General features: G+C 49.9%; 1 protein-coding gene across 3 annotated transcripts; it reads left to right on the top strand.

Annotated features, from left to right (window-relative positions):
- Positions 1-209: 209 nt before the first annotated feature.
- Positions 210-27287, top strand: CTC1 (CST telomere replication complex component 1). 3 transcript variants are annotated; one of them, XM_037909828.2, is made up of 24 exons: positions 210-352; positions 990-1147; positions 3848-4097; positions 6435-6634; positions 9968-10112; positions 10496-10789; positions 10967-11095; positions 11482-11711; positions 16768-16942; positions 17022-17222; positions 17505-17631; positions 17838-17952; positions 18918-19380; positions 19787-19876; positions 20480-20623; positions 20948-21018; positions 22624-22733; positions 23346-23511; positions 23838-23924; positions 24002-24179; positions 24719-24783; positions 25036-25201; positions 25333-25459; positions 26782-27287. In XM_037909828.2, the coding sequence occupies exons 1-24, from the start codon at positions 341-343 to the stop codon at positions 26943-26945; spliced, it is 3867 nt and encodes a 1288-aa protein (XP_037765756.1). In that variant the 5' UTR covers positions 210-340; the 3' UTR covers positions 26946-27287. The 3 variants fall into 3 exon arrangements, with proteins under 3 accessions (XP_037765756.1, XP_037765765.1, XP_037765764.2); XM_037909837.2 differs by lacking the exons at positions 210-352; positions 990-1147; positions 3848-4097 and adding an exon at positions 4156-4458; XM_037909836.2 differs by lacking the exons at positions 210-352; positions 990-1147; positions 3848-4097 and adding an exon at positions 5000-5101.
- Positions 27288-27361: the final 74 nt, after the last annotated feature.

Consider the following 27361-nt stretch of genomic DNA (forward strand, 5'->3'; position numbering starts at 1 on the left):
GCTCACTTCATCAGATGCATACTGTCACAGTATGCAGTTGCAGCTCAGGAAAGCTAATGCTCAAATAGATTGGTTAGCCTCTAAGGTGCCACAAGTCCTCCTTTTCTTTCAACAAATCTTAGTTTGACCGCCACATGTGGCTGAGTCCATCTTAACTCCTGACCCTTTCTACAGAAAGAAAACTAGCACACGCATTTCAGCAGCGAGCAGACACCGCGCAGCCGTGCCAATGACGGCAAGGGTGTAAGGACTAGCGCAGGGCAGGAACAAGCAGGTTTTGGAGGGCAGATAAAAATGCCTGCCCCTACTCGCAGCTTGGCGCCAGTGCAGCTGCCGCGGTATGGGACGACAGGTACTCGCTTGGCTAGGGCGGCTGCACCCCTGTAAGGCGAAGAATCCCGCCTACCCCCGCCATCCTCCACACAGAGACTAGCGCCCCAGAGACGCTACCCCGGTAACCTCCTTCACCCGCTGCAAGGCCCTCCCAGTCCCCCGCCTCGGGACTGGGCCTGCGAGCGACGCAGGGGTGGCGGAGGGACACCGCGGCGTAGCTCGCCCGTCGCCCCCTGCCCACAGGAGCGCGGCGCAGGTGGACGGGGCCCGGGGAGGGGGAGGGGGAAGCTCCGCTCACACCTCGCTCCCCCCCGGAGGCGGAAGGAAAAAGCCGAGCGGCGCCGCCCCAGCCCCCGCATCCGGTCCGGCGCTCACGCGGCAGCTCCAGGCATCTCACGTGCGAGGAGCGGGGGGGGGGGGAGGAGCCGGTCTGATTGGCCGGGAGTCGGCACCGCCTGCAATGTCACACCCGTGGCGCCCCCGTGGTTTCCGGCCCCGCGTGCCTATGGAGACGCCCGGCCAGGCGGGAGCCGCGCTGCGTGCATGGAGGAGCCGGGTGGGGCTGTAAGTGACCCGCGCGCGCTTCACCCCCCCCCCCCCCGGCGCGCGCTGTCCCCCCTTCCCCCCGCCCTGACGCTCTCCCGTCTCTCCCCCAGGAGCAGCGGTGGTTGCGGGCGGCCCGGGCCTTCGTCTGCGAGACCCTCCGCCTCGTGGGGCCGGGCGGCGGCGGCCCTGAGCAGCTGGCGGACTCGGTGACGCGGTGCCTGCGGAGCACGTGGGCTGGGCGGAGCGGGGAGCTCCCGCTGGGCTACAGGTAACGGGGTGGCAGCGGGTCCCGGCCCGCCTCGGCCGCGCTCCCTGCTGCCCGCGCCGCCTGCCCCTGGCACCGGGCTGGACCTGGGGGCGCTGCCGAACCCCCGGGGCTCGAAGGGGTTTCCCTCATATCCGGGCTTTACAGCGTCTGGTTCAGCGGCTCTCAGCGTCCCCACTCTGTAAAGTGCCCTGGCGGGGCTCGTGTCAGTGCCACCCCCAGCTGCTGCGCCCCCCCCCCCCCCCCCCCGGCATGTCTGGAAATCAGATCCCTGCTCTTCCCCCGCCTCTGTGCCGAGCATCCCCAACTCCCTGCTGCACGTGGGGAACTGCAGGTCCAGGGCCTGATGTAACAGCGTTGAACTGGAATGACTATTTCACACGGTGTGGGTCTGAATGATTGGCCAGGGACAGCACTTGGTTGGCCCTGAAAGTTAGGACAGCCTAGGTGTATTGCTTCTCTGTTCCACGTAGTTAGTTTGACCTAGACCCATACACCTAGGTCAGGGGTGGGCAAACTTTCTGGCCTGAGGGTCACATCTGGGTGGGGAAACTGCATGCGAGGCCATGAATGTAGGGCTGGGGCACTGGGTTGGGGTGCGGGAGGTGGTGTGTGGGGGGGGGGGGTGTAGTGTGCAGGAAGGGGCTCAGGGCAAGGGGTTGGGGCGCAGGAGGGGTGCAGAGTGCGGGACGGGGCTCGGCAGGGGGTTGGGGTGCAGGAGGGCTTCGGGGTGTGGGCTCCGGCCCTGCGCCTCTTACCTTGAGTGTCTCCGGGGTGGCAGCGGCGCACAGCAGGGCTAAGGAGGCTCCCTGCCTGCCCTGGCCCCATGCCGCTTCCAGAAGCAGCCAGCACTGTAGCTTCTGGGGGAGGGGGTGGGGCAGAGGGCTCTGCGTGCTGCGGGTACCTTCCTTGAAGCTCCCATTGGCTGTTGTTCCCCATTCCCAGCCAATGGGAGCTGCAGAGGGCAGTGCCTGCAGGCGAGGGCAGCGTGCTCTGCCCCCTGCTCCCCCACGGAAGGGGGGAGGGATCGCTCAGTGGTTTGAGCATTGGCCTGCTAAACCCAGGGTTGTGAGTTCAATCCTTGAGGGGGCCATTTAGGGATCTGGGGCAAATTTGGGGATTGGTCCTGCTTTGAGCAGAGGGTTGGACTAGATAATCTCCTGAGGTCCCTTCCAACCCTGAGATTCTATGATTCTATGACATGGTGCTGTCCGCTTCTGGGAGTGACGTGGGGCGAGAGCGGGCAGGGAGCCTTCCTTAGCCCCGCAGTGCCATGGGGGTGGCAAAACCGTGGGCCGGATCCACAGCCCTGATGGGCCGGATCCAGCCTGCGAGCCATAGTTTGTCCACCCCTGAGCTAGGTGGATGGAAGAGGGGGGTGGATTTACTACTCCAGTGGAAAAAACCCTTTTGTGGCTGTAGTGAGTGTCTATGCTACAGTGCTACGCAGCGTACCTGCTTTTGTGCCTTTGCAGCACTTGTAGTGTAGACATGTCCTAAGTTCCTATGACTCTACAGTGCTGATAACAGCACATCATCTGCACTCGGTGAGGGCTCTAGTGTAAACAACATTCCAACATCACTGCTCTTTCCAAAACCCTGTCAGCTAACTGCTAGGTGGAAGTACTGAAAACAGCTGGAGCACTGTCTCACTAGAGCTTCCAATGTTGTTGATGCTGGTGTTGACACTGGTGGGAACTTTTTTCTGAAATTCCCTAACGTAGACAGGGCCTGTGTCTGTGGTATTGTTATTGCTAGGCACACATATTAAAACCAGCTGGGTTGGGAATGAACTGACGGTGCTGCTCATGTCGCTCATACTTAGTGCTTTGATCAGTCTCAGCATTGTAGAATATTGGGCACATCTTCGCTCGTTAACAGTATCTGGTGGTATGCAAAATTTCTCTTTATCAAGTCTCTTAGTTTAAGCTTAGATACATTAAGCTTGGCTACATTCTTAAAGTTGAAGAGAAGAGCCTGAGACCTCTTTGATTTGGCATCTCTCAGCCTGACATCCTTTAAGCAAGGCCTGTTAAGATGAAGATTTAACTCTGAGGTTGGCAGCATTGTTTTGATCTGTCTCCCCATAAGCAGCACAGAGACTACAGTCAGCTACTCTTCTAGCTACTGGTCAGCACCTCCAAGCATCTTGCTGGGGAAATGGGATCAGTATTGATTTAGAAAGGAGAGTGCCCCTTACAGAGTCATCCACATCACTCACTCCACGCGGTTTCCTTGGTCTTCTCATGGAATCTCCCATTAACATTCTGCCTAAACTGTGAGATAAAGCCCTCCTACGTCTCATAGGAAGGTTGTTCAGATGAGTATATTTTTCAGTCTCTTTTCCAAAATATTACTCCACAAGTTCTGTGTGTGCCCAGCCATGTGACCACAGTCCAAAATGGGTTGTGCTTCCTCTGAGGTACTCAAGGGTAAATGTGCTCTCGGGGTAAATGTGGAAATAGATTGTGTTCCTGACACAGTGGCCATTTGTGCTGAGCCCTGTGTCATGCCATTGAAGTGAGTACATTCACCACCAAGACTTCCCATATGGTGGTACAATCTCTCAGAGGACAACATTTAAGGCTGCATAGCTGCACCTGTGCTGAGCCTGACCTGCTGCAGCAAAATGTCTAAATGCCCCTCTTCCCTCCCCAGCTTCATCCTCATCCCTTCATATTATCATTCTTCCCTTTTCTCCAGTTTCATCTCCATCTCTGACCTCCAGTGCCAGCAATGCACACCCTGCTGTAGTCACATGACCTGGAGCACAAGTGAGTTCAAGAAATGGGCTCGCCAAGGTGAGGACATCTTGCCCAAACAGAGTGTTCTGCCACGGACTCATCTAATCCTGATTGGCTACCTGACCGATGGAAGAAGGCAGGAGGGGAAAGAGAAGCTAATGGATGGCAACCTGTATGTGCAAGACAACACTGGCTCAATTCCCTGTGAGGTATGGCAGCAGGCAGCTTGAGGGATCCAGCTCTTGGTAACATTTCTGAAGGACCTTGCGGACAGCAGGAGGATTGAAACAATTTGCAAAAGATTGTGTAACTTGGGAGATCAAACATGCGTCTTGCGAGGGGAAGGCAGTGAGTTCAAATGCCAGGGAGGAAGGGTGAAATTTGTCAAACCTTTCATTGCTAAAGAGCTAACTACCAAACTTACTGGACTAGGGAATGACTGGAGAAAAGAGGCAGGGGAAGAAGGTTGATCCTGTCAATTACCATTGAAGTGTAGTTTCAGTTACTAATTAAATAATGGCACAAACACTTGGAGAGAGAGACTCTGAGAAACTGATGGGACCAACAGCGGTAAGCTTGCTTGAATTACAGGCTGTGGAGCTAAAATTACTGCAACAGGGGAATTATGCTGGGCTTTTGGTGAAGCATGTGATACAGTGTATCATGAAATCTTGGCTTGGATGGGGTGCTACTCTGCTGAGGCCTGCCTGGAGGATCTTGAATAAAAGAGGGCTAGATAAATGGAAGCATCTGGAATTGGGGAGAGAAGGGGTGACACCAGTGATGGAGGCCCAGGTCTCTTTGTTTTGCCACTTATAAATAATCTAAGAATGGGGGAAGAGCATGTTAATTATATTTTCAGAAAACACGGCATTGGGATGAGCTTCAAACATTGGTGAAGACAGAGAAAGATTAGAAATATGGTCTGGAAATACCAAGCACTGCCAAAATTTAAATGGCTGTAAATGAATCGCCACCATACCCTGGATGGGGAGAAACCTGGGCCCAGGGAATGCTATTCCTAGTGCCCAGCAAATTGCTACACCTGGTGGAATTCTGCGCCACTGCACATGTGCAGAAACATGTCCCACCACAGATTCTCTTTGCTTCCCATAGAAAAATGTTTAGTGGGGGAAGTAAAGAGAAGCTGCACCAGTGCTCACTCACCCCTCCCGGCAGCATCGGCATGTCTGTTTGGGCAGCCAGGGGAGATGTAAGTCACCACAGGAAAGAGGGGGTGTATGTCTGGGGATGCCCGGGATGGGGGGGAAGGAAAGAGGACAGAAATGGAGTTCCCAACAGAGCTGCCGGGGTTGGTCAGATCAACCCACAGAAACCTCCCCTGGCTACAGGAAGCTCTGAATTGGGGAAAGGGGGGCTTGGCGGGGGGGTCTGGGTGAAGGAGGTGAGGCTCAGTGGGGTGGGGGTTCCAGGTGCGACAGGGGTGAGGCTTGGCGGGGGGGTTGGTGGCGGGAGGGGTCCGAGATGCACAGGGTTTGGACGGACAGGCAGAGCAGCTCCCCGTACAATGACTCCTCCCTGCACTTTCTGGCTCCATCACTCCTCAGCCATGACGGGTGAGGGTGTCACTGTGCAGGGAGCTGCTCCCTCTGTCTGACCAACCCCCGTCGTTGAGCCTCACCTACCCAACTGAGCCCCCCCATCTCGGGATCACCCAGACCCCCTGAGACCTCTGAACCCCCACTCCGCCAAGCTTCACCCCATGCCTCAGGAGCCCCCTGCACCCAGAACGCACCCAGAACACACCCCCCACCACCACCACTGGGCCCACCTGCACCCCACCCCCCGAGCCTCACCCGCTTCATCAGGAGCCCCCCCACACCTGGATCCCCACCCCACTGAGCCCCAACCAGCTGCACCCTGACCCCCCACCCATGAAACCCCAGTCCCCCCGCTGAGTCCCCCACACCCAGACTCTCCCCCGCTGAGCCCTAACCACCTTCACCTGGACTCCCCTGCAGAGTCCCATTCCCCCCTGCACCCAGAACCCCACAATGAGCCCCTGTGTATCCAGATCCCGCCCACACACCGCCACTGAGCTGCCCGCAGCCAGGCTGCGCCACACAGAACCCTGGTACTCTTGAGGGAATTCCGCACCAAAAAATTAAAATTTTTAAAATTCTTCAAAGTTCTGCATATGTTATTTGTCAAAATAATTGAAAATGGTGTGATTATATTGTGGTATTTTAACAAATAAAATATGCAGATTTTTTTGGCACAGAATTTTTACTTTTTTGGCACCGAATTCCCTCAGGAGTAAAATTGCATAGGAGTTTACAAGGCTACATATAGTTTGGGGTCCTCTTGGAGCAAAGAGTGGTTTATTTCTCTACAGATCAATCACTGCCACTTCTTGGGGAGCAGCAAAATGTGCATCTTGCTGGGAGCTGATCCCTGCTCTAAAATGAGCTGTGAGAGCTTTTGCTGTGTGACGGGAAGGCTGGGCTAATGCTGTAAGTGTCTTAATTCTGGAGTTGTATTGTGAATATATATCAAATTGCAGCACCTTTTCTTTTTTGGTTTAGCTCCTGCATTTTGAATCTGAGTGGCTGGAGCTACTGTTTCTCTTCCCCAGCTGGGCATACATACCACAGACAAGTCAGGGCTCAGCTGGATATGTGGAAATCCTGGCAGACCCGGTGCCAGTGGATCCTCGACCAAAGAGAGTGGTTGACACCATCCCTGTCTTCTACCCAGCAACAGTTGCACAATTACTCAGCACCAGGTAAACACTCAATACTCTTAATTCAATATGTGCAGCTGTTGCAACTGCCATTTGTCACAGGTTCACCCTGCCTCACAGCAAGAACCTGGCCTGTTCAGGGAGATGTTGATTGGGTCAGATTCATGCTAAATGTGTGAGAGAACAAGTGAGTGGATATAGTATAAAATGTGTATATTAAATAATTTTAATCAATGAATAACCTATACTCCAAAAATGTGTTGGGTTTGCATAACTTGGATAAGGTACAGATTCAAACTTCTATGACTCCGTAGATTTTATTAACCAAAATAAAACTTAGGAAATAGAAAAGATATGAAGATGACAAAATATAATGCATTTAATTTTAAGTGACAGCTCATTTAAAATAGTGAATTTAACACAAACAGGTAGCTCTAATGGAGGAGTGAACCACAGTAATCAAAGACACAAGTTGTTGGTAGGTAATTCTAAATTTAAATATTGAACTAAGATATATCACACTTCAGAACCTTATTAGATTGGTAATTAAGGTAAAGGCCCATTTAAGCTAATCAGAATGTCTGTCATCTAAACCCAAATAATCTTTAAAGTTTATAAACTTGGAAACTAAGCAATAAATTTAATAAACACAAATTCAGGTTTATAATTTCAGATTACATCATTAGATAAGTGGTATGTATTTGTGAAACCTTTTATCTCTTTCACAAAGACCAATAGGTTAATTACACCAAATATGCAGAATAAGTCAGAAGCTTATAGTTTCTTTTGACTTTCACCAGTAAGTGAACTACAGTTAAAATATTCTATATCAGGCTAGTTTAAACATTTTTTATAAGCAGTGGTAATCTTTTTAGCTAAAACATTAGTCATTCAACAGGGCATATTTTCTTTTCTGTATTTTAGAGAAAGCTGTAGGCTCTGTGAATCTTAGCTTTTCTTCTGATGTCTGTTTACTTACAGCTTGCATAAGTCATGAATAGGTTTTACTGCTGTAACAGAGCAGGCTATCAGGAGATCTTTATATTGAGGTTGTAATGAGCACACCAGTGTGTCTTAGCTACTTTAGTCCTATAATTATTTAAAAAATATTTCTAAACAATGAAGTTGAAATGTATTAGTAGTGACTAAGACAAATTGTCCATTTAAGTCATATACAAGTTTTATAGGCCAAAGTATGTACTCTTGAGAACTTGGCTTAACACGAGCATTTGTTATTTGCATAAAAGCACATGCATAAAAGGAGTCTTCGATACACAACACCAATGTGCATGAAATTTTCCAGCAACTTGTTATGGTTCTTCTCGAGATGAGTACATGTTCACCAAGGCCTTTGGTTCATGGTGGTACTGTAGATGGCAGGCAGCTATCAATCCTTTCTTCTCTGGATCTTGCTCATGGGTTCTTTTCTTTTTTTCTTTTCTTGGATTCAGAAAAGGTAGTTAGTGGCAACGCATAACTTTGGCAAGTTTTTTAGGGTTTACCTGATCCTGGATCTTTCAGATTTCTTTGATACTTCTTAGCGTATGTGCAACATGCCTCAGGTGGTACGTGACCAGGATTCATTACCGAATTTGATCCGCTGGTTGGATCATTAGCTTCCCCGGCCCAGGCCAGGTATTGATGGGGACTGCGACGTGATGGTGGCCAGCCATTTGAGTCCCCAACTCTCTTTTGTCCAAGTGATGTTCTTTGCAGATTTTTCTTGTTTCTCCTTCCTCAAAATCTGAAATGTTATTAGCGAATCAAGCAGCTGTAATACTTTTTTGGTAACACAGTAGCACCTAGAGTCACCAACCAAGATTTGAGGTCCCATTGTCTTAAGCACTCTATGTACATTTAGTAGGCGACAATCCCTGCTCTGAAGAGCTATCTAGACAAGTTAAGCAAAGAGTGTGAGAGCTTGCCATTTTACAGATGGGGAATTGAGGAATAGGGAGGTCAGGTGACTTAGCCAAGGTCCCATGGTTAGCCAGTGGCAGTGTAGGGAACTGAACTCAGATGTCCTGAGCCTCTGTCAAGTAATTTAAATGCAAGGCCATCCTTTCTCTTATCCAGTTTCAAGTTCACCTCACCACATTGTCATATTCAGACTCCTGATCTCTTGATAAATATAGAATGTTATTTATCTCTGTCACTTTCAAAATGTCCGATCAGAAACCTAATATCTGCATGTTTAAATGTTTATCTGTTGTCTGTATCAGCTTTAAATTAGTCTGCTGGTCACTGGTGCCTGATCATCTTGCCAGATTCTTCCTGTTCTTTATAACTGTTTCCTGTTTGTTTGAGTGCATGCCATGCTTCTTGGGTCAAGTCAACTTTTGAAGTAGCAGAGATCTGTTTTATGATAATCTAGACTCTTTTGATCTTTTAACAATAAAGATGTAACATACACAACTTTTAAAAAGTTTCTCCTGTCTGTATTCTTAGTCTTTTTCTTATTGCTGTATATCTCCATCTTTGAATAACGTCTCTTACCCAGAATTCCACTGTAATCCTCTGTTGCTGACTCTGGAATTTTCCTTTTGTTCTGTCAGATAGAACATAAAATTTAATATTCTCACTGTGTATTATATGTAAAAAAAAAAAATTAAAAGAACATTATTTCAGTTGCAAAGTCAGCCGCTTGAAAGTCAGGAAATGCCAGATTTATGCCTATGCAGTTATAATTCAGCCCCTTTGAGCATCCATCCTGTGCACTGAATGAGGTAGCGGTCCTGTGGAAAATTGTAGGTGATCATGTAATTAAACACCTTATCATAATTTTGTTTTGCATTCCTCACTCTTTCTTGTTTCTATTATTTCTCAAATAAACCTTGTTTTATTACAAGTTTTGTGTGGTATACTGGAGCGATGATTTAAGGTAAACTGGGACACACTGCTCTTTTAGGGGCAGAGGATTGGGTTTCTGTGAGCTGCCAGTGTGAGGGGCTGGATATCACAGGGGAATGCTTCTTGGGGACTGGGGTGCACCTATTGTTAACCTGCAAGGTGAAGACAGGGCTGGCATAGCCTGGAGAAGAGTGCTTAAGTGGATAACAGGTGGGTGGTGGTAGGGAGCTAATACCCAGCCACCATGAGCAAGGCTACCTCTCGCTAGAGCCAGGGAGTAACAAGGTGACTCTCAGTCTGGGGTGGCCCGAGACCCATTACAGAATTGTATGGCTTGTTGTTTTTGAAAATCTCATCCCCATCCCTAGGAAGAGAGAGAGTCCACATTACCCCTTTGGGACCTTTTCCTTCCATGAGTAGCATGCTGCACCACATGTGTGCCTTGGCTTAGTTGTTGGCCTAGTTCTAAGTTCTGCTTCCATCTCTCCTTCCCCCCTTCACTCCCCTGCCCCCAACTTCCCATAGGGTTCCATGTCAGAAAAGAGCAAAGCTGAATGTGGCAGGTGAGCTGGCCAGACTTAGCACCCTCCTGTGCATCCACCACAAGACGTTCTTTTTCCTCTTTCTGAAGTGCTTCACTTCTGCTGCTTGTGTTCCAGTGCTGGTGCAGGTGAGTCCTTGGGGCTTCGTGTACCTGTGTGCTGGTGCTTTTCAGGCCCTGCCACGAGGTCAGCCTTTTCCCATCTTGATTCTTATTTATCCCTTTATTATTCACAATGATCTTATATATCTCTGGTACCTTCCATCCCAAAGGGTCCCATAGCACTAGATAAACTCCTTAGAAGGATCACTGAAACCTGCAGAAATGCAGCCACCATTGAGGTGATATACCACTCCACTGCCCCGGCAAGATTCAGGGCTTGGGCTGGAGTGTGGTACAGCCCTGGGGGCAAGGAAGATATTGGTCTGTATTTCTAGGGACACACTGGCGGCAGGGAACGTTCTTCTCCAGTGCAGGGCATGCTAATGTGGACTATGCTTTCTCTGCTCTAGAAACCTCCCCAGCTAGCTTGGCACCACATGCTCCAGTTGGGCCATGGCTATGTGCTGACAGCATTGAGTGTGTCCAGCCTGAAGGCATCGGGGCACAAGGTATTCGTCACCAGCGTCTCCTCCTGCCTCCTGCCTTACTGTGCAGAGCAGGTGAAGGAACAGCCTCTGGAAATTGCCTGGCGGGGAGGACCAATTCAGCCAGTTTCCCCTAAGGCCGCTGTGCAGCTCCCCTTGGAGCTGACAGATGAGAAGTTGCCAGTGCCAGCCAAAGAGTCCAAGATCCTGTCATACACGGTAAGGAGTTATCCCTCGCCTGCACCCTATTCCTGCTTTCAGATCCACCTCCCCCTGAATTTCAGCTCCTGCCTTGCAGGGCCCGTGGACGCCATCTGCACTATGCAGTCACATTTTCCCCCAGGCCCTAGTGCCCTCTTTGTAAACGCACTACTTTTCTCTGTGCTCCTTCTCCAGGGGATTATCACCCGAGTACTAAACAACCAGGCTGGCCTCTATGAGCTTGATAACAAGATCTGTCTGTGCCTTGCTTACCAGCAGCTGTTGAACTCTGCCCGTGGACTCCGACCAGGAGCATGCGTGGAGGTGAGGTGATGCGGCTGGGAGCTGAAGCACACCAGGGGATAGGGGTGGCTGAGGCACAGACCTGTGGATGGTGGTGTGTGGAGCAAGCTTGGTGTGTAGGGTGGGGGCAGGAGTACTCTAAATCTTTCGGTCAACCAGGGGGGTAGTCCAGAACCCAGCTAAATCAGGGATATGGCTGTGCCTGGGCCTGGCCAGAGGTGGCTGATAGTAGCTATTTGCTCCCCTGATTCCCACATAGGTGGCAGCAGATCAATGAAGTGCCCCTTGGGGTTGATGAGAAATGTAATGGAGTAACAAAGGGCTTTGTGCGGGATGAGAGGGTCTTTGGGGAGGGCCAGCAGAGTGTCCACTTTCTCTCTATTAAGTCATGTGTTTGTGTCTCTCAGCTCCGAGATGTCCACCTCCTGCAGAAGCCCCTGGCTTCTTTCCCCTTTGTTGTTGTCCTTGGTGCCTGTCTGCACAGCACTGTCCTTCTCAAGGGTTTCTCAAGGCTCAGCACCTTCCACCAGCCTGTAGCTTCCTCTGGAAATCTCTACATGCAACTGCTCTTCCGGTATAACCTAGGTCTGCCACTCTATCTGTGGCTGGTGAGCCTGTTGGAGATGCTGGAGCAAAGGTGAGGACACTCCTTCCCCGATCCCATTGGGACGTGGTTATGCAGGCCATTCAGAGTTCTGCCAGACAAATCTCTGCCCCCCTTCCCTTCCACCCCACATGCTTTGTGTCCTTGATGGTTCTGCCTACCCACTGGTTGCTTCACTTTTCTCTCCCAGGGAAGTTGTAGGTTGGTTTCTGTGAGTCACTCCTGGGTTCTGTTACATAACATGGTTTTTGTTCTGGAACAGTTAAGATTGCTCAAGTACAACTGCCAACCCAAATATTAAAAAATATGACATGCAGTTATGTCAGACACCCTACACAGCAGCCAATCCACAGCAATTTACAGAAAGTGCAGTCCTCATCTGTCCCCATTCAATACATATCTATCACATCCTCCACTAAAACAACCTTTCAGAGTAGCAGCCGTGTTAGTCTGTATTCGCAAAAAGAAAAGGAGTACTTGTGGCACCTTAAAGACTAACAAATTTATTTGAGCATAAGCTTTCATCAGTTACAGCTCACTTCATATAAATTTGTTAGTCTCTAAGGTGTCACAAGTACTCCTTTTCTTAAAACAACCTTATAATTGATGCTAGCTACAATCTTCAGTTTTTTGTTCATTTCTTACCTAGAGTCTTGTTTTAAAAAACATTCACACAATTAAGGATATTTGTAGTTCTGTCCTTTTAAAGATTTGTTGGTTTTGAATTTAGTGATATTTTGGGGGATATAAGAAGTTCATAGATTATAGGTGAGGGTATCTTTAATTAAAAAAATATATATGTATAATAAACATACCACTGTGATACTCCCAATCTTCCCTTTATCATCTGTATTCTCTAGACCTCTAATTATATTGTACTTTATGGAAGCTGTAATATTAAAATGTAGTAAGAGACATTCTTGCAGTAACCTTTGTTTTTTCAATGTAATTTCTATAATCTGTTTTTTGAGGTTTGTATGTACGTTAGCAATGTGTACTGCTGGTATCTGAAGTGTTTAGTCGTACATGGTTTATTAACAAACAATGGTGTACAGTCTCTCTATTTTAGGTACAGTAGAACCTCGGAGTTACAGACACTAGAGTTACGAACTGACCAGTCAACCACACACCTCGTTTGGAACCAGAAGTACGCAATCAGGCAGCAGCAGAGACAAAAAAAACAAATATAGTACAGTATCATGTTAAATATAAACTACTAAAAATATAAAGGGAAAGCAGCATAGTAAAGTTTCAAAGTTGTATTAAGTCAGTGTTCCGTTGTAAACTTTGGAAAGACCAACTATAATGTTTTGTTCGGAATTCCGAACAATCTCCATTCCTGAGGTGTTTGTAACTCTGCAGTTCTACTGTACCTATATGGCTCTCTTTACTGTAGTATCTGAGTGGTAGGGAAGTACTATTACCCTCATTTTACCAAACTAGTGGATGAGTGACTTGCTCAAAGTCACACAAGAAGCCTGTGGTGGACTCAGTTCTTCCAAGTCCTAGGCTAGGGTTCTAACCATTCACCCATCTTTCCTTTCCTGTTGGCTTTTGGCATGTTGTTTGTCTATTTATGAATTTAAGTATATCCTTTTTGTGTGGATTTAGAGATTACCAGAATTTCTGAACTGCAACCAAAAATAAAGTATTCTAGTGGGTTTTGGTCACTGATGGCTTGAAATTGTTTCTAATGGGTAAAGAAGGCTGGTTCATATTTCCCGTTTTTCAGATCTTATGCTTGCATCACTACAAGGCCATCGTTAAGGTTATCTTAATGGAATGTTTGTTTATGAAGGTGATGGAGGATGAATAGGGTAAAGTGCAAATGGACTTGTTTCTGCGTAGTGTGTTTGACACAACTTATGTGGATTTCCTAGTTTTTTAATGTTTGGGTTGGTAGTGGTGGCTGGCGGGAGAGGGAGTCCTGTTGCCTCAGACACAAGCATGGAGCCAGTTCGGTCATAGTGTTCTGTCTGTGTGTGGATAATTGAGTGATCTACGAGTAAGAATGCTTGATGAGCATGTGATGTTCCCCTGGTGTTATCTGGACCGGTGATCTGCTAGGTCATGCCAATCCTCGACTCTAGGAGCCAGCCTTACCCTGCTTTGCTGTGAGAACCCCCACTCCCGGGCTGTTCACACACAGCCTCTGGCATGTAAACTGCTCCCAGCTCCGTGAGTGAGCACTTTTGGCCAGCCGCTGCTTGGATTGTGCAACCGAATGACACTAGCCAGTATCTCCAGTCCCAGACAGAACCCTAGGAACCTCAGTCTTGCAGTGTCCAGTTATGCCTGCTGGACGGTGCAAGCTCATATGAGTTTGTCAGTTTAACAGAGAAATTGATATGTACCAAGGTTGTTGTCCCCAGGGGAGTCTCTGACATGCTTCAAACCAAACGCACTGCTTCGCGTAGAATAAACAAATTTATTAATTGCAAAAGATAGATTTTAAGTGATTAGAAGTCAAAGTACGAGTCAGATTTGGTCAAATGAAATAAAAGCAAAACGCATTCTAAGCAGATCTTAACGCTTTCAGTGCCCTTACAAACTTAGATGCTGCTCACGACAGTCTGGCTGATTGCCAGCCAGGCTCTCCCCTTTGACCAGCGCTTCAGTTGCTTGGTGGTGGTGTCTGTAGATGGAGGTAGGAGAGAGAGAGAGAGCATGGCAAACGTCTCTCCCTTTTATCATGTCCTTTATTCCCTCTTGGCTTTGCCCCTCCGCCCTTCAGAATCAGGTGAGCATTACCTCATCGTAGTCCCAAACTGACCAAGGGAAGGGAGGTGACTCACTCGGGAGTCCAACAGATCCTTTGTTGCTGCCTAGGTCAAAGTGTCCTTTGTTCCTGTGAGGATGGGCTGGCTTTGTCCCATACATCCCTTGATGAGGTGTGAACTGCCCCTCTGCTCTTGGAGAGTTTTGCCTGGGCCTCTGCTCCTGGAGAGTTTTTTGTCTGAGCTTGTTTTAAGCCATGAGGACACCTTTTCAGTCTCATAACTATATATGTGAAATTACAGCGTATAACATTACTGTAACTACAATGCTCAGTATATCATGAGCCTTCCAAAGACACCCGACATGAAAAACTTTGCATTGGATACCACACAAAACATATTAAAAGGATGAACATGGGGGACAGGGTGTTCCCCCAAGATACAGAGTGTCACAGCGCGGTGTATAGTCTCTTCTGCTCACTCATTCCAACCAATGCAATTGCAGCACACAAATTAGGAGTGATGGTGATTGGTTGATTTATAGATTCTTGCATTGAGGCCAATAATTTGTGGTTGAACACTAGTGCATATCCTTTAGAAAGACATCCAGTTTGATCTAAAGATTTCAAGTGATGTGGCATCCTTGGTAAGCTGTCCCACTGGGTAGTTGCCTTCACTGTTTAAAAACTTGCACCTTTGAATTTATCTGTCTTCAACTTCCAGCCAATGGATCTTGTTATGGCCAGTATTGCCAACTCCAGGCATTAAAAAATCACGTTAGACTTCCCAATCACAACATGAATTTAAAAACAACAATAATGAAAAGCTGGAATTTTTTAATTTGCCTTCTGGTTTTTGAGCCTTCAGAGGGGAGCCACACATACCCAACTTACACATGGGTCATTGCATGTTAAAAATTCAACATTAAAGGCCCTTACTAAATATAGGTCCTCTGATTAGAGGGGGTTTCCACTTTGCCATCTCATAACTTCTGGGTTCTAGGGAGCTGCCATTCTCTCCATCTGCACTCTCTCTGCTCCCTCTTGTGTCACCTAAGTACGCCCACCCCTCACATCCTCCCTCTCTACCACCATATTTCCTTCCTGTATTTTCCTTAGTCTCATGCCTGCACCTTACATTCATACATAACTGTGATACAAAGGCTCCTTGGCCCCAGCTTGCAAAGGCTTCATTGTCGTGTAACAGCAACTCCTATCAAGCTTGACAAACACTTATACCTAGCACGTTGTTCTCATAGTATTTGTCTATAAAGAATTTCTTACGAGGTCTTAAATGAAAGCCAGGATCACACTGATCCTCATAAACATTGTCTGATATATGCATGAATGATACTTAAGAAGTTATGTATATGTACTAAACATGTTTTAACGTCTAATTCAAGGCAGGGTTGGCAAACAGGTTTTGAGTCAGGCAAAGGACATTGACTCACCTGTCTCGCATGTGGCTATGTAAATTAAGCACTGCAAGCCAATACAATGGAAGCCAAATCTGCATACAGAGTAAATGGGGATGGGAACACACTGGAGACTAAACCACAGGGCATTGCCCTGTCGGGGTAGGAATGAACTTTGAAGAACATAAATAAATAGAATGCACAGAGACGTTTTGCTCATTCACTGAGGAAACCCCTTGATGAGTGGGTTGGAAGCTTGGATCCTGGTATGACTGAAATAGGGTGACCAGAAAGTAAGCGTGAAAAATCGGGATGGGGGTGGGGGGTAATAGGAGTCCATATTAAAAACAAACAAAAAAGCGCTCCAAATATTGGGACTGTCCCTATAAAATTGGGACATCTGGTCCCTAGACTGAAAACCAGCTGGCTCTGAAAAAGACTGGATCCTTGGGGGGAAATCTACTTTATTAAATAGGAAAAGTAAACATTAATAAGTGTGGACCCAGGTTTGCGTTTTATGTTTTTGTTTTATATGGAACCATTTCTGTTTCCATTATCCTTACTATCTCTTAAATCTTAGTCTTTGATAATAAATTTAGGGTTGTTTTCATTATAAATGTATCTCAGTGCTGCGATGATCCCAAGTTTTACTAGTCAAGCTTTGTGTATTGTATACGGTTCCCCTGGGGACAGCAAACTATTAATTTCTGAGTGTGTCCAGTGACAGCAGCTGGATATCACAGGGGAACGCTTCAAAGGGGATTGAGGTGTGCTGTTTGGTTAACCTTCAAAACAAAGTGAAGGCTGGCAGAGCCCTGAGGAGATTGTTTGGGTGACTAACAAACTGGTGGTGTCAGGTAGCAGGCATCCAGTTAAGCACAAGCAAATCTTCCTCTTGCTGGAGGCAGGGGGGGTCCTATGGGTGAGCTATTAACACCTGTATCATTCCTCCTCTCAGGTTTTGCTGTTTTGTTGGACGCCGACAGCTGTTCATCCACTCTGTGTCTCGAGGCCCTGGAGTAGCCGAGAAGTTTCTTGTCCCCATTCTGAACGCTGTGGTGCCTTCTAAGGCGCCAGTGAGAGATGTTCATCATGAGATCCTAGCAGAAATGCACCATTGTCCCCTGCAGCAGGTGGGGCCCTGCTCCCTGAGCTCCCTGTTTGTATGAGGGGAGGAGACTCATTTTTTTTCTTGATTTTTGTATCATTTAGTATCAGCCTCTGGAGCCCCCATGCCAGGCCCCACCTCTTTCTCTGCTGCGCTCTGTGGCTGAGCAAAGAAGCAAGGAAGCCTTTAATCCATTGCAGCTGCTGTCCCCCTTGGAGGCCCAGCACATGGGCACCCAGGAGCTGAATCGCAGACTGGCTTGGTCCTATGATACATTCTCAGCAGAGAGCTTCCAACCCCGAATGGTACGTGCTAAACTCCCCTTGCAATCTGACATACAGGAGTTCCCCTCCTTCCTCCCACCATGATGCCTGGAGGGTGGGGCTGGGGCTCCTCTCCTTTTGATTGACATGTGGGTACCTCCAGTTGGGGTGGACCCTGCTTTCCGTGCCTGGGATGTAATGAAAGAGGTGGTGGTGGCAGGTTGCTGATGGTGTCAAAAATGGTTTCCATTACAGATACTTCAATCCCATGCCCTTCAAGCTGACGACTGGTTGATTCTCTTCACAGTTTTCTTTCTTTTGCAGGTGTTGCTGGGGGTGCTGAGATCTTCCTGCAGCAGCGGCTCCCTTCAGCTGCGGGACAAGAGTGATTCGATCCCCTGTGTGATCTCCCGCAGGGATGGGAGTCCCTTCGCTGACACAGCTCTCATAGGTGCGGCCCACACCGCTCTAGTGGGGGATCCTGGCCTCTTGCTGCTTTGCCTGCTGACCCCAAGGGGTGGGTGGGAGATGGGAGGGAGAGGGGGGGCGCTGAGCTCTCTCCCTACCTTGCCTGCTGGGTTTGGGAGCAAGAACACTGAGCTTGCTCTCTCTGCTTTGCCTGTCTGTTGGCTGAGCTCTTCTCTGGTATGTTTGCAGGGTCCCTTTTGCAGGTGGAAACCTACCAGCTTGTGGTAGAGCGATTCCTTCAAAGTGACTTTCCCTCCTGGGAGCAGCTGTGGATCCTGGAACATGTGAGGGGCACAGAAACAAGGCAAGTGCCCCTTATCCTGTGCCCAGGAGCATAAGGCCTTAGCCTCCCAAAGGGAGGAGTAAAGAAGTTAAACGTAAGTGGGAAATGATCCCCTAGCCTGGACCACAGTGTCATGTGCCTACAGCTGGGTGCATAGTGCGAAGGGGAATAATCCCAAGAGCCTGGAGAGCAGTTCCAGACCCTTGGCTGGGCGGGAGAGTCACCCTGAAGCCTTGGATGGGTAGAAGTAAGTGGGGGAGAAGCCCAGTGCTCCGTAGCTTGTGCTCTCACTTGCTCTTGCTGTTTCCTCCTCACTCGCTCGGTCCCAGAGTAGTGGAAATGCATGTCTGCCATTGTCCTTTACCTGAGCATGCAATGGTTCAGACAGGTCCCTGGTGACGTGTTTGAAGGTTCCTCTGATGCTGTTGAACCTTGTGGCTGTTCCTTTTTCCTCCTCTGGCACCAGCCTCTGGAGTTCACCAACATGTGCTCCCATTAAAACACGCGCGCGCACACACACACGCTTTCTATCTGTGGAATTCAAGTTCCTGGTGGCTGCTGTTTTGAGGGGGCCATTCCTGTTCTCATCTAGTCCCTCTTTCTCTGTGTCAAATGCAGAGCCAGACTGACACTGAGTCTGTGCTTCCTGCATCACAAAGCCCCTGAGTGGTGAAATACCCCTGCAGTTCCACATCTGTATAGGTATTTATAAAGTTGCCCATTAACGGGATATCTCAGTGCCTAAGTGCATCTCCCATGCTGCCTGCACAAGGTGGGTTTCTCTATCTGGGACAAACCCATCATCTCAGTCTGTCCTGGATACACTAGGTCCAGCGGTCTTCAGCAGGCCTCCACTCCATCCGTTCCTGCTGTCTGAGCCTTTGGCCAAGGCTCCCTCTCTCTGCTGGCGGCCTAGTTTGGAACCTCTCTGCCTACTAAGTTGGAGCTGCGATGATATCTCCTCTTGGTCCCTCTTCTCACTACAGGCTGTATGTGCAATTCTGCTTTGAAGATGTTCAGATTCTTCATATGCCTGAGGTGCAAGTCCAGGAGGGTCCCACAAGCAATAACAGTCCCTGGTTGGGGAAAAAGGATGTTTGCAGCTCAAAGGTTGAGCTGGGATCTCCAGAGGCAAAGCTGCCAAAGTTGGAGGGGACCCGCCCAGGAGCTGGCTCTGACGAGGGCTGTGATAGAGGCCAGAGCAGTGCCAGAGGAACCAGCTGCATGTCTCGTCTATTCCTGGTCACCCAGAAAGAGGGGCTTATGTCACGCAACTACCTGCCGGCTGCAGAAGGAGATGGAGAGGGGCAGGAGCTGCAGCTCAGCTTCCAGGCCACCGTACTCTGGATGGACAAACCTCGGCTCTGGGGGCATCCCAGGGAAATTGGGAACCTGCCAGAGCTGGAGCAGACCAACCATCAGAGAGAGGACAGCGAGGCACAGCAGAGGGTAAGGGAGGGCTGGAGGAAGTGGCCTTCTGGTTAGGGTGTGAGCTGGATTTTGGTATGGGGAGCCTACCTGAGGGTCGGGGAGCCAGGTCCACAGAGAGTGGGAGGATGGTTGTCTCTTGACCACTGATGTTTGTGAACGCAAGGGGTTCCCTCCCAGCCCACCAGGAACAGCTCCACTTATCCTCTCTCTCTGCCCTGCAAGTGTTCCCCTTCCCCTCCCCCACAGGGCATACCCCACTGTCCTTTGTAATCCAGCCTTTCCCTGCAAGGGCACTCTGCCTTCTCCCCTCACCCTGGGGGGCTGTGCTTTCCCTTCCCTTTGCCCACTCCCACCATGGTGAGCTCTGCCTCCCAGCTCCCTCACCAGTGTCCCTCCATCATCAGCTTCTCTTGTCCCATTCCAGGTGCTACTGCTTTTTATGGGGAGATCACTTCGATGGTTCCCATTCCTGCACCCAGATGGGCTGTACCGGCTTATTGTGCCTCAGTGTTTGGTAAGGAGGGGCCTTGGTGCTGCCCCCTGCAGGGCCCCCTGCCACAGTGTGGGACTCCAGAGCTGGGGCTTGCTCTTCACCCCCACCTCATCTTGTCATCACTCTCGGAATAGCTTGTCACACTTTGGCTCACCAGAGGCATCTCCTGCAATTGAAATCCTGCTCTCACTGTGGCCATGAGAGAGTTAAGGGAAGCACATTAACCCCTTCTCTGCTGGAGGAGGGGGAAGCCAATGTCCTGCTGGACTCAGTGTTGTGCTGTTAGTGACACATCCACTTCCCTGAATGACAAATGGAATGGCCAGGATGGTGCTGTCCCTTGCGCCACCTACAGACTCAGCAGTGGCTCCCTGGAAGGCAAAGAGTCACAGCAAAGGAGACTAAGCACCTTCTAGCTTTGGGGCTCATATTGCTGCCTCTGATCCATGGGCAGGGTAATCTGCTTCGCCATGTGTTACACCAAAATCCTCAGGAGTCTCTGTAAAGGCTTTTCTGCTACTGCTCCCTGGGCCCCTCTTTTTCCATCTATGCTTGGGGCCCTCTCCCCTGCTGATCTCTCCTCCTGCCTCCCTTGATGTGCCTCCTGCGCTGTTGTTCTCACAGGACTTCGGGGTGTTTGAGCAGCCTTGTCTCTCGCCGTTGCAAGGGAGGCTTCTGAACCAGTCGGGCTGCCACTCGTGCCTGCTAGTTTCAGATACCTGGCACCTACAGCATGAGACCTGGATCTCCTGCCTGGCTCAACCCCAGGTATGCAGCATCTTATAGCTCTGGGTTTCCATGGGTGACTAGTTCTTCCCTGGGGATCTGGGTCAGGAGATCGTACAAAACACCCATGGGCACCACAGCGGGCTTTGGCATTTCTCACAGAAGTGAAGAAAACACCCCCCCCCCCCCCCCAAGCCCTCCTGCCCTGAAACCAATGCTGAGGAGTGGTAGCCTCTCAGCTTTGCACAGTTCTGTGCTTCATGACCTCAAGGGTGGATGTGATTATGGGCCTTGGGTGGAGCTGGTCCATATCGGTGGTGGGTGCATATCGTAATCCTGTTAAATCTGTATCACCTCCTTTTCCAGATGATCCCAGGGTCAGAGTGGGCAGGAATGGGGCAGACAGTCTTCTCCATTCCAGAGCTACTAAGCAACAGGTATGTTGGTCCTTCCTCTGCTGTGGTGGTAGGGTCACTGAGACATGACCACCACTTGGGAAATGGGGTCAATGCTGGCTCCTAGTTAGGAATGTACTTTACTCAGCCACCTGCGCCAACCCCTGCAGTGCAGTGGGGTTTCTTTGGAAATCTTCCTCATATGTAAGTGCTGGCCTGGCCTGACCCTATCTAGCGTATAATATGTGACAAGATCACAAGTGAGATACCTTCCGAATGGGACCCCAAAACAGTTTGGGCTGTTGGGGGTGTGGAATTGGGTGCAAGAGGTTTCCACTGAATCCCTCTCAGAGATTGGGGGTGGGGAATGTCGTGGTCAGAAAGACTTGAGTGCTATCTTCTGCTGCTTGTTCAAAGGTTATTGAATGGGGCTGGAATCTGATCTTTTCAGTGTGTGTTTAAATATGAATGGAGTGACTTGGTCTGTCTGTGCAATGAAGCCCTTACTAGGCTCCTACAGTAAGGCCGATTTCCCCTCCTGTCTCCACACCTGCCCAGCTTCTAACTTGGGGATATAAATCCTCTGCTTTTCCAAAACCTTATTTAGCTAAGTTTCTAGGGCTTGCCTTCAGGATGCCTCCCTCCCCCTACTTTCCTGTTGCTTTTGCTCCTGCTTCTCCAGATCCAGCAACAAGGAAGTGTGTACAGGGAACCATGTACTCTGCTTTTGTGGGTGTAGGATTGATCTGAAGCCTGTATTTCAAGTTATGTTTGCAGCCCACATGCTGCAGCACCAGGAGTCAGTCCCTCAGTGGGAGCCAGGTGTACTGCGTCCTGCTGTATACTAGCCTCACTACACACTGTCTATAATGTGGCTGAGAGTTGTGGCATCTCCCGGTGGGGTTTATCCCTATCAGCTGCTAAAGACCTTTTACTCTTACCATGACAGCTGCAGTCTTGAGTCCCTTGCGCTTATGGCCCTCTCCTAGGTTTATTGGGAAGGGGCTGGTGCATGGTCTGCTCAGGGGTGGGCTTCAGAATGTGCTTCCCACTCTGTCTTGACCTTCAAACGTGCTATATGCACCCACTGTCATCTCAGGGATTCCCTGTGAATGGGGGAGCTCATGGGGTGAGATGGGTAAGAATCTTACATGCTGAAAGCTTGTGTTCCTAGCCCACTGTCTGGCTGGTACAGAAGCAAAGTATAGCTGAGTTGGATAGGCCCCTGATGGAAGGCAGGTGAAGTATGGTTGTTGAACAACAGTGATGCCTCCACTTAAAACCCTGCCCTCACCTCTCCTATCCCAGCTCTTATCCTGCCACACACCCTCGTCTGTTGCTCTGCCACATCACTTCCTAGGCTAGACAACATTCCACATAACATGGACCAACACAAACACCAACAAGAGGTCCAAAGAATCATGGGGCAGAATTCACACTGTGTACGTAATTCCCTGGTGTGGTCATGGCCCTGACGATGTCCAGAGGGCCCTGGGACAGATGAGCTCAGGTGAAGGTGCTGAAGTGTCTGTGCCTTAAATTTCCTCCGTTGCTGGAACCTCAGAGTGGGGCATCTCTTCAGCCATCAGGCTCTGCCTCTCGTCTCTGTGGCAGGACAGAGCCCCTGATTCTTTGCTCTGCTCTCAGTTTCACAGGCTCCCTTGTCTCTTTCTCTGGTGAGATAGTGGAGCGGACATTGTGTGCTTCCCCTGGGAATGAAAAGCTCTCTGCACCCTGCAGCATGCGGCGGCAGAAAGGTCAGCATGTCTGCCTCTGGTGATGCTTGGTCCCCTCTGCACCGTGAGGAGATAAGACACTAAGCTCCATTCTGTGTGCGTATGCTAGGGGGAAGGGGGAGCATGCCAGGGTACTGCAACCCTGTCCATGTGTCAGAGGGCCGGAGAATTCCACCCTGTGCCTTTGTGCATGCCAGGGTTGGACACCATGCCCTGGGGACGGGTGGCGGTGCTGCTGTGTCCCATTGTGTGTATGTGTGTCAGGGATGGGATGGGGCGTTCTGCTCTGGTGCTTGTGTGTGCCCTGGAAGGGGGTGCTCTGCCCTGGTACATGTGTGGGGTTGGGGCACCGTGTCCCATTTTGTGTGATGGAGGGACCAGGACTCTGTCCCCTGGGTGTGTTAGGAGCAAGTGAAAAGGTACTTGGTCTTGAGGTGAATGTGGGGGAGGGAAGGTGCATGGGCCTATGTGTACAGGAGGAAGCAGGGGGCGCTAATGTATGATTGTGGGGACCAGGTACTGGCTGGTGTGTGGGGTAGGGCTACTGAAATTAGCCTGTAGCAGGGCAAGCTGGGAGTGGGATAGAGCAGCAGCTAGTGAGCTCATTGTGTCCTTGGCCTTCTGCATGCCTAGGGACCCTCCTGCCCTGGGATCACAGTGTAAAGCTGAGTGTCTCAGCTGCTCCTGGCTCCTCTGCTGTGCTGGATGTTTACATAGCAGTTGCCTACCTTCAGCATCTCTGGGGTTTGCTGCCCAGGGCCAAGATTCTCTTCCAGAACCTGCAGCGCAAAATCTCCAGGTACGTCTAGTCCCTGAACAGCTGTCAGCCCAGATCTAGACTCAGACACTCCCTTTCCCCAACCATACAGGTACACATCTCCCTGCCACCATCCACGTTGGCCCGTGGCCTTGTGATCTGACCTGGACTCAATTGGCCGCATCCTTCTCCCTGTTCTCATCTCTTGCCCCCCTTCCTTCCTGATCTACTGTCCTTTCTCCCTTCTTCCTGTTGAACTACTACCCCCACTCCCATGGGCCATGCCAAAGGCGAAAGGAAGACCCCAGCCCATCCAGACAAAGGGGCCTCCTAGAGCTGCCTCTAATGTTTGCTTTTTTATGTTGCAGGTTCCACAATGTTTATTGCACATACATTGCCTCCAGCTGCATCAGCATCCTGGCTCTGCCGCCCCCCTGCTTGCCCCTTTCCTCCAAGTGAGTCTGGGCTCTGCCTCACTCTTCTCCAGGGGAGTTTTTCTCCATGGCGGGTTATTCACATTCTTCTTTTCCAGTCCTGCAGGTATAGCCTCCAAGTCCCCTGCAGCCACGTCTCCCTCGCTGGTGTTTCTGTCCAACCTGCTGCTTCAGCCTCACAGCCTGTCCCAGGGCCAGATCGTCTGCAACTTGTCCTGTGTCCTGGCTTTGTCCCTGCAATGGATCTGCTCCGTCTGCAGCAGCATCTTCAGAGAGGTACCCAAAGTGCCCACAGGGATCATTGCGGGGAAGCCCTCCTGGGAGTCATGTGCTTTCTGCTCAGAGGCCATTAGCTGTCTTACTGAGTCTGCCCTCTGCTCGCTGGGAACGTAGCCCTTGTCAAATACTGTGTCGGAGAAATTGATGCTTCCTGACCTTTCCCAGTGCCAGAGCCTCCTTCCCAGTGTCTAGCATTAATGCCTCACGTACAATAGCACCACAACAGAAAAGGGCCCAAACCGCCAGGTGCAGAGATGCATGTGACTCTGATGTCTGGCTTGGCCACAGGCTGGGCTGGCTCTGGGCTGAGTGGGTGGGCTGTGCTCTGCCTTCCCAGTGCATACTCCATTCCTGTGGGAGGGTTTCAGTCCCACCCAAACCCTTAGCCCAGGGACCCTCAGCCCCTGGGGGGGGGGCTCCTTCCACTTGAGACACTGTCCCAGGGAATGCAGTTAACAAGCTCTTTAACTTAGGGGGGCACAGGGAGCATTGGCTCCTCCCTCCACTCCCAGCTCTGATTTCTGCTCTTGCTTCAGGGGAGGTGCAGCCGACACAGCCCACCCTGCCCATCGCACACAGGAGTGAGTCAGGCCAGCGCCAAGTAAGTACTGGGGGGCAGGGAGTGGGTAGAGGTGGGTGGGAGGAAGCAGAGACCACCACCCTAGGGGAATGAGAGCAGTTGATCCAGTGAAGGCTGGTTGAGAACAGATAACATGGATGGAACACCCAGTTAAAACTTTGTGTCACTTCCCTTTGGTGTGAGCACAACCCTCCTTCCCCCACTGAGCTCACATGTGCCTGCTTTTCACGCTGACCTTACCGTTGTCTCTGTCCATCTGTGCTTGGCCTGTAGGATCCTGGTGGAGGATGGAACAGGTGAGGCTCTGGTGCTGTGCAAGAACCAGCAGGTGGCTGCAGTGTTAGGCCTGAGCCCTGTGGAGTGGAAAACTGTGCAGAGCAATGTGCAGAGAAGGGGCAGCATTTTCATTCAGCATGGAGGAGCCAATTCCAGGCCTGGGGTAAGTGGCTTATTCTGGCAGTGGCTGTGGTGCTGGGCCTGAGCCTCAGTTGAGAGGGAGTCCACTGACTCCTATGTAGCCATCTGGTTCACTCCACAGGTTCACTGACAGTACTCTGGTTCCTTCCTCAGTGTGTGGAGGAGCCTGAAGACCTTGTCACCTGCTACCTGAGGAGCCTGTGTAGGAGCCGTGCCATCTGCCGGACCATCCTGCTGGCTTTCAGCCTCGACAGGAAGCCCTCAAAGATTCCCCAGCCAGGTGCGTATGTGCCCTCAGCTCTCACCATCAGCCTCAAGTGCTGCTTGACTGGGCAGGAATGAGTCACCCTACCAGCTGGATGGAAGAGGGCTGGGGAAGAATCCTCCCAGCAGCCAGAAGGAGGAGGAGGGTGCACAGGCCACCTTTCTTGAGCCAGCCCAGGGGAAATTACCAGGGTGTCAGTCCTGCCAGTATCCACAAATCAAGGTCCTCTGACTTCAGCCAGGCTGTGTGAGATGTTGATTCATGTACTTTGGGAAGGGCTGTGGCATGGCTTCGTGGATTTATGGTTAGGAAAGTGACCGTGCTGTCTCCCAAAGGTCAGACTGCTGTGGGAAGGAATGTGGTGCTGCCATGTTCCAGTTCTGTCAATGATCCCAGAAAAAATTGAATTTTTGTGCTAAAATTTTTAGCAGATAGTTGTCACTCTTAGACTTCAGTTAAAGATCGGGGGAGGGAGAAGAGGGGAGTGTATCTGCCTTTTTTGGCTTCTTTCTGATTTAGAGAGAGACTGGAAAGCTTATTGCTGAGAATTGTGTGTTTGTCTTCCCTGTCCTTACTGGAGAGCTCTCTGGATAACCGGAACTACTTCTTGTGGTGTATTCTCACTCCTGGAATGAGTTTCCAATTCTCCAGGTTCCTAACACACAGATCTGTGATCTTAGGAAGCTCTAAGATCCTGATATCAGACAAGAGCAGGTCAAGTCAAGACTTGGATTGGAGTTTGCTGGCAAGATCCCAGTGTGCATAGTGCTGGCACCTCAGGGAGATCTTCCACCAATCAGTATTGGTCCCAATGCCACACTGGTGCAAAGGGTGCTGTGCTGCTGGGAGACTCTCCTCTATCAGTTGGCACTGACCCCAGGGCTTTAGCATGCTGCCAAAGTGGTACTGCGCTGCAGTGTGTGGTATGGGTGACTCAGTGAGGGTGCTGTCCTGCTAGAGATGACATCTTTCACGTGAGGTGTAAATTCCTTGTTTGTAAAGCTGGTGCTGGTATTAGTGGGAGTAGGTGCCTATCTGTGTACACCTGCTGGGTGAGCAGTGCATAGCTCTTAATTCTTACATGCTGACTTTAGTCATAAAAAGTAAAAATGCTCTTTCCCTCAGAATTGGACCATTGGTTTTCATAGCCCAGCATTCTGCCTTCCTCAATGTCTCTGCAGTTGGTTGGTTAGTGTTCACTTCTTGTCCTTCACTGCTGAGCATCTCTTAAACAGCTGCTGCAGTCCACCTCAGGGTCTTATGTTGCCATGCAGTGCTGGGTGAGTGGATGGAATGTGAGTTAATCAGTGGGCTACTTGTATTTTCTTTCTCCTTAGATTCACCGCAGCTGAGAAGGTTTCTGTGTGGTGAGATGGAGTTTGTGTCCCGAGTGGGAGCTCGACTGAGCCTGACGTGCCTGAACATCCAGGAGGCAGATCCCAAAGTCTTGTGTGGTCTGAGCAGCAAGAGGATCAAAACATCGATCGGTCACTCAGCTTGAGGCCTCGTCTCTCACCTCTGTCCACAGGAAAGGAATGAGAGAGCCTCTGATACAGCTTGGCAGCATGTGTGTTCTGGCTGAGACTACAGGCTGTGGGCTGCGACTGGGGCGTTTGTTGTTAGGGCTTTGGGGTCAGTGATTGAGGGGTGGAATTGATTGTGTGTTTCCCGAGGGAGGTCATTCTGGGACTCTTGACATGGCCAATTGAGGGCTAAAAATCTGGGAGTGACAGGTGCTCATCCTCTCTTAGCACTGAGCCGTGGCTTACAAACTTAGCACTCAGTTTGTGTGTATTTTACAGTATAATATCTAATGTAAATAAAAGTATTTTTAATAAAACTTAAAAAATGCCATGGGTGTTTGTAGAGAACTTGAGCAGAAGAGCATTTGTACCAGGTTTGAGAACTAGGCACAGA

The sequence above is a fragment of the Chelonia mydas genome, chromosome 1 (genome assembly GCF_015237465.2).
Source record: "Chelonia mydas isolate rCheMyd1 chromosome 1, rCheMyd1.pri.v2, whole genome shotgun sequence".
Taxonomy (NCBI): domain Eukaryota; kingdom Metazoa; phylum Chordata; order Testudines; family Cheloniidae; genus Chelonia; species Chelonia mydas.